General features: G+C 58.8%; 2 protein-coding genes across 5 annotated transcripts; one reads left to right on the top strand and one right to left on the bottom strand.

Moving 5' to 3' along the window:
- Positions 1 to 127: 127 nt before the first annotated feature.
- TMEM79 (transmembrane protein 79) lies at positions 128 to 6,706 on the top strand. Of its 4 annotated transcripts, XM_086694119.1 has the most exons (5): positions 1,316 to 1,448; positions 2,243 to 3,045; positions 3,232 to 3,445; positions 4,324 to 4,448; positions 5,740 to 5,865. In XM_086694119.1, exons 2-4 carry the CDS (start codon positions 2,286 to 2,288, stop codon positions 4,421 to 4,423), a joined length of 1,074 nt encoding a protein of 357 aa, XP_086550245.1. In that variant the 5' UTR covers positions 1,316 to 1,448; positions 2,243 to 2,285; the 3' UTR covers positions 4,424 to 4,448; positions 5,740 to 5,865. The 4 variants fall into 4 exon arrangements, with proteins under 4 accessions (XP_086550243.1, XP_086550245.1, XP_086550242.1 ...); XM_086694117.1 differs by lacking the exons at positions 1,316 to 1,448; positions 4,324 to 4,448 and adding an exon at positions 128 to 340 and having other exon boundaries at positions 5,740 to 6,706; XM_086694116.1 differs by lacking the exon at positions 4,324 to 4,448 and having other exon boundaries at positions 5,740 to 6,706.
- Positions 6,707 to 6,955: 249 nt separating this feature from the next.
- On the bottom strand, positions 6,956 to 9,800 carry GLMP (glycosylated lysosomal membrane protein). Its single transcript, XM_025915237.2, has 6 exons — positions 9,642 to 9,800; positions 8,968 to 9,225; positions 8,575 to 8,772; positions 8,241 to 8,459; positions 7,576 to 7,829; positions 6,956 to 7,451 (listed from the first exon to the last, which is right to left on the bottom strand). The coding sequence occupies exons 1-6, from the start codon at positions 9,759 to 9,761 to the stop codon at positions 7,286 to 7,288; spliced, it is 1,215 nt and encodes a 404-aa protein (XP_025771022.1). The 5' UTR covers positions 9,762 to 9,800; the 3' UTR covers positions 6,956 to 7,285.
- Positions 9,801 to 13,049: the final 3,249 nt, after the last annotated feature.

Below are 13,049 nucleotides of genomic sequence, written 5' to 3' on the forward strand. Positions count from 1 at the left end.
TAGTGGCGGCTCAGCGGCGGGGCGGGAGGGGGGGGCCGCCCCGCCCGCATGCTACCAAGTCTCGCGAGGCTCGTTTTCCCTCCCGGGAAGTTGCCAGAACTAACTCTGGGCAGCGCGGCTTCTTTCCGGCCTCTCCAAGTCCTTGCGAAAAACTTTATTGACAAACCTGCCAGAGAACGGACAGTGGACCCGGCGAGGGGCTGGGGCTCAGCTAAGGGTCGCGGCAGATGGGCCCACGGCCAGGAGCGAGACTGTGTTTTGCGCTGCGGTGGCCATTTGGTCCGCTCTGCCGACCCTACACCTGTCCCCCCATTTGAGTCGCGTCTCTCTCAGGTTGCAGGTGATCCAGTTCTCCCTTTCCCCCAGTGCTTAAAAGAACAAACGAAAGTGTATGTGAGAGTTTCCTGGGGAGAGGAGGACCGTAAGAGTGAGGCCCCTCCAAGACGTGACCCTCGTGCAGGCGCCTCGCCCTCAGCTCCCCTACCCCACAGCCTTCCACTTGCTGTCTCTCAGCAGCCCAGCGGACATTTACTGAACGCCTGCTGTCTTCCAGCCTTGGGTTCTGGAGACACGGGCGAAGAGCGATCCAGACCCTGTCCCGCCCTCACAAAGCTCAAGTGACTTTGGGGTGAGGTCCCACAGGAATGAGAAGCCCCTCTCTCACGTTTCTGCCTTGGAAAGATTACCTTGGATTCCTATTGCTTTCTTGGCATTGAACCTAGGCTAAAAAAAAAGCAAGGTATCTTGGGAAGTCTGGGGAAGTGGTGATAGGAACATAAATTCCCTTCCACCTCGGTGCTCCTGGTTCCAGCCACCAACCTTTCTTCTGTTCCTGAACCAGCCTAAGTGGAGTGGGTCTTTTACTTGCTCTGTCTCCTCCTTGGAGCCCTCCTCATTTCCTGTCAGGTCTCAGCTCAAATGTTGTCTTGGCAGAGAGGTTTTCTCTACTCAAACTGTCCTATTGATTAGGCTCTTTATTATCTGTTACCGCAATAGAACAGGCTACTCGAGGGCAGGGACCTTGCCTGCACTCTTCTCTCCTATGTCTGTGCCTAGAATAGTGCCTAGCCAATAACAGGTGCTCACCAAATACTGCACAAGCGTAGAAGTTCCGCCTTTTCTACCTACTCCGAGCCCCCTTTGATGTGCCCTCTGCTTTTCCTGAGCTTCAAGCTCCTACACATCCCACCGGCCTAGAGCACACACTTACCCTTGTGCCCAGCTGCACCCCCACTTTCGGAAAGGGTGACGCCCTCCAATGCTTTTTCTGTCGGCAGATTCAGCAGGGCAGGGCCTGCCCCTTTAATCTGGGCCCCACCTGCTCTGGTCAGACAGGTTTGGAGACACAGGTAAAGGGAGAGAGACTGAGAGGGATACTTGCAGAGCCAGCAGGGAGCTGGGCAGCTCCTTCCCAAACGCTGGGGACCCTCCGCCTCTGCAGATGGAAAGTAAGAGGGTGTCATGGTTTCACGTGGCAAGGGGTAGAAGGCCCTTGAGGAGGTGGAGGGAGGGGACTCTGCCCCATCCAGAAGCAGTGAGATGGGGGAAACGGAGAAAAACAGGAGAGGAGGCATGGGGAACGGCCATAATTAGACCTAGAAGCCAGAATGGACAGCCCCAGGCCCCCTGGAGAGGGAGGACGGAGGGCACCGACTAGCGAAGAGCATGGAAACCACCCAGGTACCCACACTGCGGACGAAAGAACAGGGCGCACTGCTGTTGCGGGCTCCTTGGGGCAGATTTATTAGCAAATCACTGGTATCGGTTTCCAGGAGAGTTTCAAACAAGGATCTACAAGAAGGGGAGGTTTGAGGGTAAAGGCGCAGCCTCTGGCCACAAGAGGCCCCTAGTGGGAAGGGGGCTCCAGGCAAAGTTCTGGACACCCCACCTTCCTCTGGTTTCTGCACTAGGGTGGGCGTGACCCCGGGGGTTTCGGAGGGGGCTGGTAGAAGGCACGGGGTGGGAGCTGGCTGAGGCCACAGCTGCCAACGCCTGTGCCCCCTGACTCACCCTCTCCTGCTGGATGGCATCTGACGTCGAAAGGGTGTCTCCATTTCAGCCGCTCCCTTCCCTCCCACCTCCTTCTGTTTCAACACCTTCCTCGGTACCGTGTTCTCCCTAAGGTCCCAGAAGGGGCTAAAGCCCGTGAGACCAGCTGCCCCAGAGAGTTCCAAGTCTATCCCCTTGTCCCAAGGGCCAGAAGCCAGGAACTTTTGACAGAGCTTTCTTCTGCTCCCTCTAGGGTGATAGGACCTCATGGTAGACCCCAGAACTGAGGCCCCAGGATGACAGAACCCGAGACCCTGGCCCTGCTGGAGGTGAAGGGGTCTGAGGCCCCGGAGAAGAGCCCGCCCCAGGCCTTGGTCCCCAACGGCCGGCAGCCGGAAGGGGAAGGTGGGGCTGAGTCCTGTGGAGCCGAGTCCTCCAGGGCAGGGTCTTCTGCTGGGTCTCCCACAGCCGAAGAGGGGACTGAGGATGGTCTCGACAGCACGGTAAGCGAAGCTGCCACCCTGCCCTGGGGGACTGGCCCTCAGCCCAGTGCCCCATTCCCAGACCCCCCCGGATGGCGGGACATCGAGCCCGAGCCCCTCCGCTCAGAGCCACCCACCAAGCTAGAGGAGTTGTCCGAAGATGATGCCAACCTGCTGCCCGAGAAGGCGGCCCGGGCCTTTGTGCCCATCGACCTGCAGTGCATCGAGCGGCGGCCCCAGGAGGACCTGGTTGTGCGCTGCGAGGCGGGTGAAGGCGAGCGCCACCGGACCCGCCCGCCTGCCCGGGCCACCCAGCCCGAGCCCCCCGAGCGCAAGTGGGCCGAGGCCGTGGTGAGGCCACCAGGCCGCTCCTGCGGGGCCTGCGGGGGCTGCGGGGGCCGGGACGGGGTGCGGGCCGTGGCCTCGGTGGGAGCCGCCCTCGTTCTCTTCCCCTGCCTGCTGTACGGGGCCTACGCCTTCCTGCCCTTCGACGCCCCGCGGCTGCCTACCATGAGCTCCCGCCTCATCTACACGCTGCGCTGCGGGGTCTTTGCCACCTTCCCCATCGTACTGGGTGAGCCGGGCAGGGGAGAAGGGAGCGGGGCCGGGGGCGGAGTTCCCCTTCCCTGGGCCTCCCCCGCGCCGCCCGGTGTGCCCAGCCGGTGCCGGGGTGGGAGCCCCACCGCGAACCCTCCCCCGCCTCCCGTTGCCGCTGGGCGCTGACCCCCTGTGCGCCCTTCCCCCTTCCCCCCTGCCCCAGGGCTCCTGGTGTACGGGCTCAGCCTCTTGTGCTTCTCGGCGCTGCGGCCCTTCGGGGAGCCGCGGCGGGAGGTGGAGATCCACCGGCGCTATGTGGCCCAGTCGGTCCAGCTCTTCATCCTGTACTTTTTCAACCTGGCCGTGCTCGCCACCTACCTGCCCCAAGAGACCCTCAAGCTGCTCCCTCTGCTCACTGGTCTCTTTGCCGTCTCCCGGTGAGTGGGGTTGCGGGTGGGGCCCGGAGGAGATGATGGTGCTGGAAGGGCCCAGGCGTCTGGCCTGGGGAGATGGGGGCAGGGAGCCTTCTGGACTCTGCGTTAGCCCACGCGTGCGTCCCGCATCGGTGCCTCCACTGTCCCCCTTGCACCTTGCCTCACCTGGTAGCAGGTGTGTCTTCCCAAAGGAAGTTGAGTTCAGAGACCCAGGTACCAGCCTAACACTAACACTGGAAGGGCTTTCCGGTGTCATCTCGATCAACCTCCTGCTCGTTGCTGGGAGCGCTGTTCCGTGACCCTCTGGTCAGCTGGCCACTGGCCTCTAGCTGAACACTCCCTGTGACCAAGTGTCCAGTTCTTTGTAAGAGTGTCTGTTTCATTTTTCAAGTCCCATCACTAGAAAGTTTTTATTTATATTGTGCTAAAAAGTGCGCCCCTGACTTTGACTCTGGAGTTGCCTAAGACAATTCAGACACTTGACCACAGCTCCCAGTCCCCCCACTGCAACACCCTGCTCCCCCAGGGTCCCTCAGGCTCCTGTGACCTTCCCTCTGGCCAGGGGAGTCTCCTGCCTGTCCGTTGTCACAGGCATTGGCCTCCTGTTCCTACAGACGGGAGGCCACAGTGGCTCTCATGGCAGCCCCACTCCTCTGCTCTCATTTGGAAGTCACCTGAACCCTTGGGGCTGCTTTCACGTGAACTGCTGCTGACCCAGAAAGTACTTCTGAATTTCGGGAGGCACACGGAGATCTTCCCATTTTTTTCCCTAACGTATTTCCTGTTGTTAACTTTTGATACGGGATTCCCGGTCACTTTAGCTGCTAGAACATTCTTTCTCTTGAGCTGGAATCTGTCTCCTCTGCCGCTTCTGATCGTAGTGTAGTGGTTGTCTGTCCCACCGGCCTCCTGACCAGCGTGCAGCCTGGTTTCTCCTCCTTGTGTGACTCACCCTCCCGTGTGCGTCTTGGGGAGTGCTGATCTCAGACAGAAGTCGGGTTGAGCAGTAAGGATCGTCAGGGGGCTAAAGAGCACCCCAGGGTTGTCCAGCCTGCCTCACCCACTTCACCGTGGGGAAGGCACAGCAGACCAGGGGAGAGGAGCTGCTCAGGCCGCTCAGCAGTGGTGGGGCCTGGAATACTGGCCCCTCCGTCTGTCACCAGGGCCCTTTCTTCCCTACCACGGGGCAAGTTACTCAAAACGCTCGGGCCTCCACTTCTCCATCTGTGAAATGGAGCTGTGGGGATTAGCGAGTTAATTCACGTAGCGTGCTTGCCAGAGTCGGCCCGATAAGGGCTCACCAGGGGAACCTTTCCTTCATTCTGCCTTGCTGCCCCCCGGGGCTGTACAGAAGCAGCAGGTACTTTCCCCTGCTCCGGGAAAAGAGCGAGGCACGTCACTTGTGTAGTAAGGGGTCCTTCCCGTATCGAGAGGAAGCTGAGGGGTGTGGACTTGGAGTGGATCTTCCGAGAGGGGAAGGCCCCATGCGTCTGGGCTTCAGGCCCTCTCAAAGCTGGCTTCCTTACCCTCCCTTCCCCCCGCCCCTCTAAAATGGCAGGAGAGAGGGCGATGAACGGGCTTGGGTTCAAATCACGGTTCTACGATTTCCCTGATGTGTGACCTTGGGCCAGTTTTACTTAACCCCTTTGGAATCTGAGTTTCTTCTTCAAAAGGAGAGAGAAATACAGTGGAGCGTACGACAGCCGTAAAAGAATGAGGAGGCTGTTTCTGTACCGATGGAGCTGCGCCCAAGACACGGTCAATGGGGAAAAGCGTGCAGGGCAGTCTGCACGGCATGCTACCAAACTTGAGAAAAGGAAAACATAAATCTTTTGCTCACTCATCTACACGTACCACAGCCCTTGATGTGCAAGCCACCGTGACACTGGACGTCTGAGGAGGGGGTGGAGTGGAGGTGGAGAGAACAGGGCGGCTGCGAGTCAGGACAGGAAGACATTTTACCGCGCTCACCGCGGCCTTGGCGTTTCCAACCATGTGGCTGTATGGTGCCTACGCCAAAGTTTTACACTTAAGTTTAAAAAGGAGACAAAGAGGGAGGGGAATGACGCCTCGGCCTCTCAGACACGTGGGGGAGTCTAAATAGGCCCCTGGAGGAATCAGTGCGGCGCCTAGCACATAGCGCGTAACCGCCAGGGGTTGAGAAGTGTCAGTTGTAGGCACCGACCCGCGTGGGTCCCCCTGCCTGTGCTCCCCTCCCCCAGCCTGTATACCAGCTAGCCCGTGCATTCCTCTCCGGGGGCCTGACTTCCTCTTGCCCCCCCCACCCCGCCCCCCAGGCTGATATACTGGCTGACCTTCGCCGTGGGCCGCTCCTTCCGAGGCTTCGGCTACGGCCTCACGTTCCTGCCCCTGCTGTCCATGCTGGTGTGGAACCTGTACTACATGTTCGTGGTGGAGCCCGAGCGCATGCTCACCGCGGCCGAGAGCCGCCTCGACTACCCTGACCACGCCCGCTCGGCCTCGGACCACAGGCTCCGGCCCTGGGGCTGAGTGCCCGCCCTCTCACCGCCCCCACCCCAGGCCGAGCCCCACTACTGCCCTGTCTTCTGCCCTCCGTCGGTATTGCCCTCCACCTTGGGGGCCTGGGGCAATCGTGAGGGAGGGACTTTGGTTTCTGGCAGGGAACGGACTGGATGGCTACGCCCCTTACGGATGCTGAGGGCCCAGGGCCAGGAGCAGCCCCCAGCACCGCCACTAGCCCACATGCCCACAGTGGCCACCCCCCCCCCCCCAGCCCCGGCCTCCAGCCTCCAGCCTCCCGTGAGGCACCAAGTGGGCTGAGCCACAGCCAAACTGACCGTTTCTGTGCCGCTGTCCAAGCAGAGGGCCTCGGGGAGACTGGAAGTGTTGCCCGTGCCCAAGATAAAGGCTGGGCATCCCACCAAACTGGACTTCCACATTTGGTGAAAACCTTCCTGGGGCCCTGGGCTCAGGACCCTCCACGACTGGCCTTTGTAGGATCTTTAGCCTCCGTCGAGATGATCAAAACTGCCCCCGCCAGAGCTGCGGCCTCCGGTCTTCCAACCTATTTAGGCCCCTCGAACCTCCGGCCTCCGAACTGCCCAGAAGCCGCCACGCCCCTCCCATGGGAAGAGGTGCAGAGGGGGAGGCCTGCCTCCCCAGAGGGCAGGGGTATGTGTGTGCCAGCACCCACGTGTGTGCTGGCTGGGGAGCAGCTGCAAGGCACAGTGGCCGACGTCGACCCCATCTGACCATGTGTCTGACAATAAATGGCTGCCACAACTTCCCCGGCTCTTCTTTGTGGTCGCCCCCCGCTCTCAAGCGTCCCTTCCTCGTCAGACCCAAGCTGCATCAGACTCTCTCCACATGACGGAGTGAGGCTGGCGGCAGCCTGGTCCCATGCAGGGAGGGAAGCTATGTCTGGTGAGAAGGGGCCGCACTGGAGCAGTGCCTCCCACGCCCCTCCCACCGCCCCCCATTCCCAGGACCGGCCGCACAGCAGCCCGCGACACCGACACACCGAGAGAGGAGCCCAGGGCAGAAAATGAGTCTATTTCGTGCCCTCCAGGGCAGCCAGTCAGTCAGAAGGCCTCTCATTTAGGCCTGTGAGTCCCATTTAAGGGAAATGGGGGCAGAGGAGCAGTAAGGCATCACCAAGGGACCCTCCCTCCAGCCATCGCCCTGCCCCTGGCCCTCCCCAGAGTAGGAGGGCAGCCCCATCTGGGGGTTCTCCGGAAAGGTGGAGGTGTCCCTGATGTTCTGCAGAAAAGCCAGGTGGGGGAAGGGAGCAGCTGACCCCCCGTCTGGCAGACCAGCAGGGCAAGTCCGGGGATCAATGTCCAGCCCTCCAGAGAGCGGGCCTCAGTTTATGGGCTGGTATTCTGAGCACTGCCTGTGGCCCAGCAGCAGAAACACGCCTCCAGCCAGCAGCATGAGCCCCGGGGCACCCAGGGCCACCGCCATGATGCCTAGGACTAGTGGGGACAAGGTGTCCAATGGAGGGGTGCCCACACCCAGGAGCGTCGACCTGAGGCAAGCACAAGTGAGAAACAGAGGTGAGCACATTAGACGAATACGCTGGGAGGCCAGGCTCCCCCACGTCCCCTCCCAAAGCCCCGGCTCAGCACCCCCGCCCTGCCCCAGGCCCTCACCAACTGAGGTAGTGTGCGTCCCAGTAGCCAGGGCCTGTGGAAGCCCCAAATGTCAAATTGAAGGCACAGAAGTTATTGTGGGACTCAAAGAAGGCTCTGACTATGGGTGACTGGGGGAGGTATGCCAAGGAGGGGTGAAGAGGGGAAGCTTGGCAGGGCAGGGCTGATTCCCGGCCCCTCTGCCTCTGGGAGAAAGCCACTGGTCGCCACTGCACGAAGCCGGATGGGAGGGAGCCCCACAGCAGCTGGTTCACCTGGGGAGAAAGACAAGCCACAGGCTGAGGAGGACCAGCCTGTGCCCAATCCTTCTGTTCCCCCACCCTTCCCGGCCTCCAACTGTCACTAGGTGTCCTGAGTCCTGGGTCTGCTTCAAGGACTCACAGGCTGTTGGCACAGAGCCTTAATCTCTCCTCTGTCGGAAGGGGAGTTGGGCCACGGGCACTGGGTCCTTTTCCAGCCCCAACCCTCTGCAAACCTGTACTCAGCTCCTGCCCCCAGACCCCCAGGCCCCCAGGCCCGCCTTCCGTCTTCTCCACTGAAGGCAGAGATTTGTCAGCACAGTGACCGTCACTTAAAGGAGCCGAACTATGTCGCTAAAAGATAAACGGTTCCATGATTCTCTCCCGCATCCCCCCACCCACCCGCCTCTCTGCTGAAGGCCTGACCTGGAAGACAGCAGGTGCATATTCATCGTCGATGGAATGTTGCTCCTGCATCAAGGGGCAGTCGGGGCCCTGGCCCAGGGTGGCTACCTCCAGCCCAAACAGGGAGCGGTTTCCCCGGGGAGAGGCCCCGACCAGGGCCACCTCTAGCTGGCAGGTGTCGGCCGAATGCAGGAGGCGCGGGGGCTGGTCTGGTCTGCCGGATCCAGAGAAGGCCTGCACCTGGGATGGGGGAGGTGGGGGAGGACGGGAAGCAGGGGGGCAGGCCTGGCTTTGAAGGGCACCCCCACCCTCATAAACCAGCCTTCTGAGTTCCTCTGCTTCCCCACACCCTTACCCTGAAGGTGAGGCTGCCATTGGCAAAAGCCCCGGTGGGGTCGTCGGTGGGGCGGCCTCGAAATGTGGCGCTCAGGGTGGCAGGATCCAATGAGTCCGTGATATTGTTCCAGGAGAACTTGGCCAGGGGATACGGGGGACACGGTTCTCCCGGAGGCTCGGCCCCCTCGGATGTGTTGGCGCCATCAAATTCAAAGAGCTGGCGGGTGGGGTGAGGTGGGGCAGGGCTTGCCTGAGTCCAGCTGTCCCCGGAACCACCACCACCCACGGGCCCCCACCCGCAGGCTCCCGTACCTGACTGCTTCCCGTACCCCGTCTTCAGTCCCTCCCTCGAATCCGGATGAACCCTCTGCTCCGCACACGCTCCCCCTTGGTTCTCCCCCAACCTCCTCACCCTGGTAAAGACAAGGGCAGAAGAGAACTGGATGCTGTCCTTGGGGAGCACGACCAGGCCCCCGTCAGGCTCAGGGGACAGCAGGAGGCTCCAGTTGACACTCAGGGTGCTGTGGGGGGTGTCGGTGGCCACGAGCAGCACTGCCGGAGGCCCCATGCTGCTCCACACGTAGTGTAGCGTGGAGTTGGTTCCCACCGCCCGGATGTGCAGGAGGTTCTGGGGGGCGTCCAGCCCGGGAGGGATGACCTCCAGAGACACCTAGAACACGGAGCAGTGGAGGGTCAAGGGAACAGGGTCGGGGGAGAGACACAGGGCAAAGCAGCTTGGACGTGATGGGGAAAGGCAGGAGGCGGGTTGAGGGCTGGGGGAGAGGAGGGCAGAGCCACAACCGCCCCGCCCCCAGCGGACGGATGAGGGCGCAGGGCAGGGGCTGGGGGAGAAGCAGCCCAACGCTCGCCCAGACCTGGGTCGCTCAGGGCTGAGTCAGGGCCCAGCTTCCACCGGAAGACAGGGAACCCTCACACCCGCCCTCCTCCACAGTCCTGTCCCAGGAGCCCTGGCTGAAGAACTCGTCTCCGAGCAGCCACCCACCCCTGCGCCTTGGGTGCCCCCCGGATTCCAAGCTCCCTCCCAGGGTTGCGTTTCCCGAAACATCTACTGCTCTAGCCCCTCACCTGGCGGGTCTCCTCCCCCAGCAGGCCAAGCGGGGCTGCAGACGCAAGCAAACTCAGGAGGAGGATGGGGCTGGGGGCACAGCGCCCCCAGCCCCGGCGGGGCCCCTCGGAGCCGCACATGCGGCCCCAACCTCCGAGGGCGGAAGACACACCGCAGTCATGTGACTCCCAGATGCAGCTGATCTGTCTGCAGGGCGGGGCCAAGCCAGCAGCTCTTAAAGAGACCGCCTCCTTCAACCCAGATTCCAGCTTGAGCAACTCGTCCCCTGGGGCTGCGAGGCGTCCCAGCCTGCACAGGTGCACAGCCACACTCGCGGCCTCTCCTACCCGACTGGCCCCGCTCTTGCCTACAAGTGGCCAGGGTGTCTGCATTCAAGATCCGAATGGATCCCAATAAACTGACTGGGACCAGTGAGGGAGGCAGAGGGATTTGAAGGACTTCCAGGGCGAAGACAGCAGACCCCAGATAGTTCTTTTTAGTCAATTATTAATATTTATGGAGCCCCCGGGTACGCCGGTTCCTGTCCTAGAAGAGCTCACGGTTTTATTGTGGAGAAGAGAGACGTCAGTAAATAGGATGTGAGAACAGCACGTAGTATTTGCAAAGGAGCTCCTGTCTGGCTGAACAAACCCGCTTTTTGTTGTTCTTCGGTGTTTCTGCTTAAAATTATTTTGGCTAATTATTTTGGCTAATAATAAATGCATAGGACACAAAATTCATAAGTTACCAAAAGGTATCACCTTTATTCCCCAGTGACTTGGGTCTTTCCCTCAAACAACCACTGTTACCTTTGAGTCCTTCCGAAGACATTCTATGCAGGGATGCCAGGACTCTTGATCTCGGGGTTGTGAGTTCAAGCGCCAGGCTGGCCCTACAGCTTACTTGCCACATGTATACACATATTGCATGTATGTACAGACAGGCGATACCACACATTGGCATCCAGACACCACTCTGCAGCTTGCTTTTTCATTTTCACTTGCACATGGAGGACTGTTCTGTATCAATGCACCTGGCACTGCCTTTGTCCACTGGTCTTCCAGTGACACTGCAGGGGGACGTCCCATGGATATGTTTGACCAGAACCTCGCGTTTCCAACATCTGGCTACGGCGAACATTGAAATGAATATCCCTGTATGTAGTGCATTTCATATATATTTGAACCCAAATCTGTAAGATAAAGTCAGGATTCGAGCTGCCAGGTGGACTTGACCTCTGCCTGAGACCAGAGGGCCTGTTTTCCCCCACCCTCGCTGAGTCTTTACCAGGCTTATTTGCATTTCCCGCTGAATTAGGTGGAACACCTCCTGTTCTACAGTCACTCTGGAGCTGTTGTTTGCCTATTTTTCTGTAGTCCCAATCGTCTTGACCGCCACATTCTGAAAATTATGTAAAGAAATTCACCTTTTTTTTTTTTTTTAATTTTTTTTTTCAACTTTTTTTTAATTTTTGGGAGAGAGACAGAGCATGAACAGGGGAGGGGCAGAGAGAGAGGGAGACACAGAATCGGAAACAGGCTCCAGGCTCTGAGCCATCAGCCCAGAGCCTGACGCGGGGCTCGAACTCACGGACCGCGAGATCGTGACCTGGCTGAAGTCGGACGCTTAACCGACTGCGCCACCCAGGCGCCCCAAGAAATTCACCTTTGTATTGGTACAAATATCACCCCCCCACACACTTTGTACTCAGCACGTAAATTTTTTTGCCCTTATTTTTCCCCACTGTGATAAATACATTTAAAAATCTGTTTTCTTCTAGTTTCACTTGCTTGTATTTAAATCTTTCAGCTGCCTCGAATTAATTTTGCAAACAATGAAGTAGGAATCCAATTTCATTTTCCCCCAAAATGGCTACTCTAGGACGAACTCAAGTCTTCTCAAAAAACTCATTTTTGAGACAAGTAACTTGTATCTTCTGAGTCTCAACTCCGGGACCTGACAAGGGCAAGCGAAAACAAGAGTGCTGGCTGAGTACGGAGGGCCGGAGTAGTCTGGAATCCAAGCCTCCCCGCCACCCAAAGAAATGTTGCTTTAGAGGAGAACAGTAAGGGTCTGACAGTACGAAGGACCATGAGCAAAGTCAAGGAGGCGGCAAAGCTGTGTTCACGCAACAGTTTAGTGATGGAGACTCACGCCAGGCAATACAGAACACGTTGTGGGCAGCCCGCAATCCCAATGTTGTTTCGGCCCGGGCAGCACTAAGGGCCTTTGAACGCCAGATGGGAGAACAGACTTGCCAGATCGAACTTGCCAGAAGGGATTTCCACGGGCCCAGGACACACAGGTGCCCCCAGAGGAGAGGCTCCGACAGCAGCAGGAAAGCCCCTGTTTACCCAGCAGCCACCCAAGTCCCAACTGCAACCAGAGTGGACATCAGGGCAAATCACAAACGGGAGGGAGGGATCCTCACGGCGTGACGAGCTTCCTCTGTAACTTCTCCGGTCCTGTGAGCACTACTTCGTCAACATCTATTCACTTATTTGAGATTAATCCATTGTCTTTCTCGAAGACAGAATGACAAGCACGGCCAGTAAAGAGGCAGGGAGGGCGCCCAGGTAGCTCAGCTGGTTGGGCGTCTGACTCTCGATTTCAGTTCGGGTCACCATCCCAGGGATGTGGGATCGAGGCCCATGTCAGGCAGGCTCTGATTCTCTCTCTCCCCCACTCTACCCCTCTCCTCTACTTGGGCTGTCCCTCTAAAATAAAAAAATTTTAAACAAAAACTTCAAAAAAAAAATAATAAGAGGCAGGGATTTCAGGAAAAAACAGGCTTATCTCAGATCCCCTCAGAGGAGAGGAAAAGCCAACGACCTCCTAGTGGGCTAAGCAGGAAGCCAGACCCGGGTGTGAACAGACAAGAGGCCTCCAGAGCCCCATTGCGCCTCCTATGTGGGGAGCACGGCCGGCTGAGAACACGGCTCTGGAGCCAGACTCCCCACGCAGCAATTCCGTCTTCCACTCACCAGCTTTCTGTCAGGCAGATTCTCCATTGTAAAACGGGGGATGTTGCCAATCTTAGTCTTATGAGGATTAGCCGATATGTGCAAACTGGCTAGAACGTTTATCACACGGGAGGGACTATGTGCCATTATTCTACCTAGTATTCAACCTAACGTGACTAAGTCCTGAGATCAGGGAGGAGATAAAGGCTGAGTGTATGAATCATAAGGACAAAGGGGACGTGGAAGGCCCAGTAGCCAAGAGGAAGGGCAGCGAAGAAACCAAAGGCTAGCCCCACCTAGCCTCCAGCATCCCACGGCCACCACTTTTTCCCTGGATAAAAACAAAGCACGAAGTGAGACGAAACCCTCTGTTTCTGCCGGCAGGGGAAGCGGAGGCCCTCCTGTGACACAAGGAGAACAGAGAACAGACTGCTGCCAGAAAGAACAGCGGCAGAGGAGAATTCC

This window comes from Puma concolor, chromosome E4 (genome assembly GCF_028749965.1).
Source record: "Puma concolor isolate L17-30 chromosome E4, mPumCon1.1.hap2, whole genome shotgun sequence".
Taxonomy (NCBI): domain Eukaryota; kingdom Metazoa; phylum Chordata; class Mammalia; order Carnivora; family Felidae; genus Puma; species Puma concolor.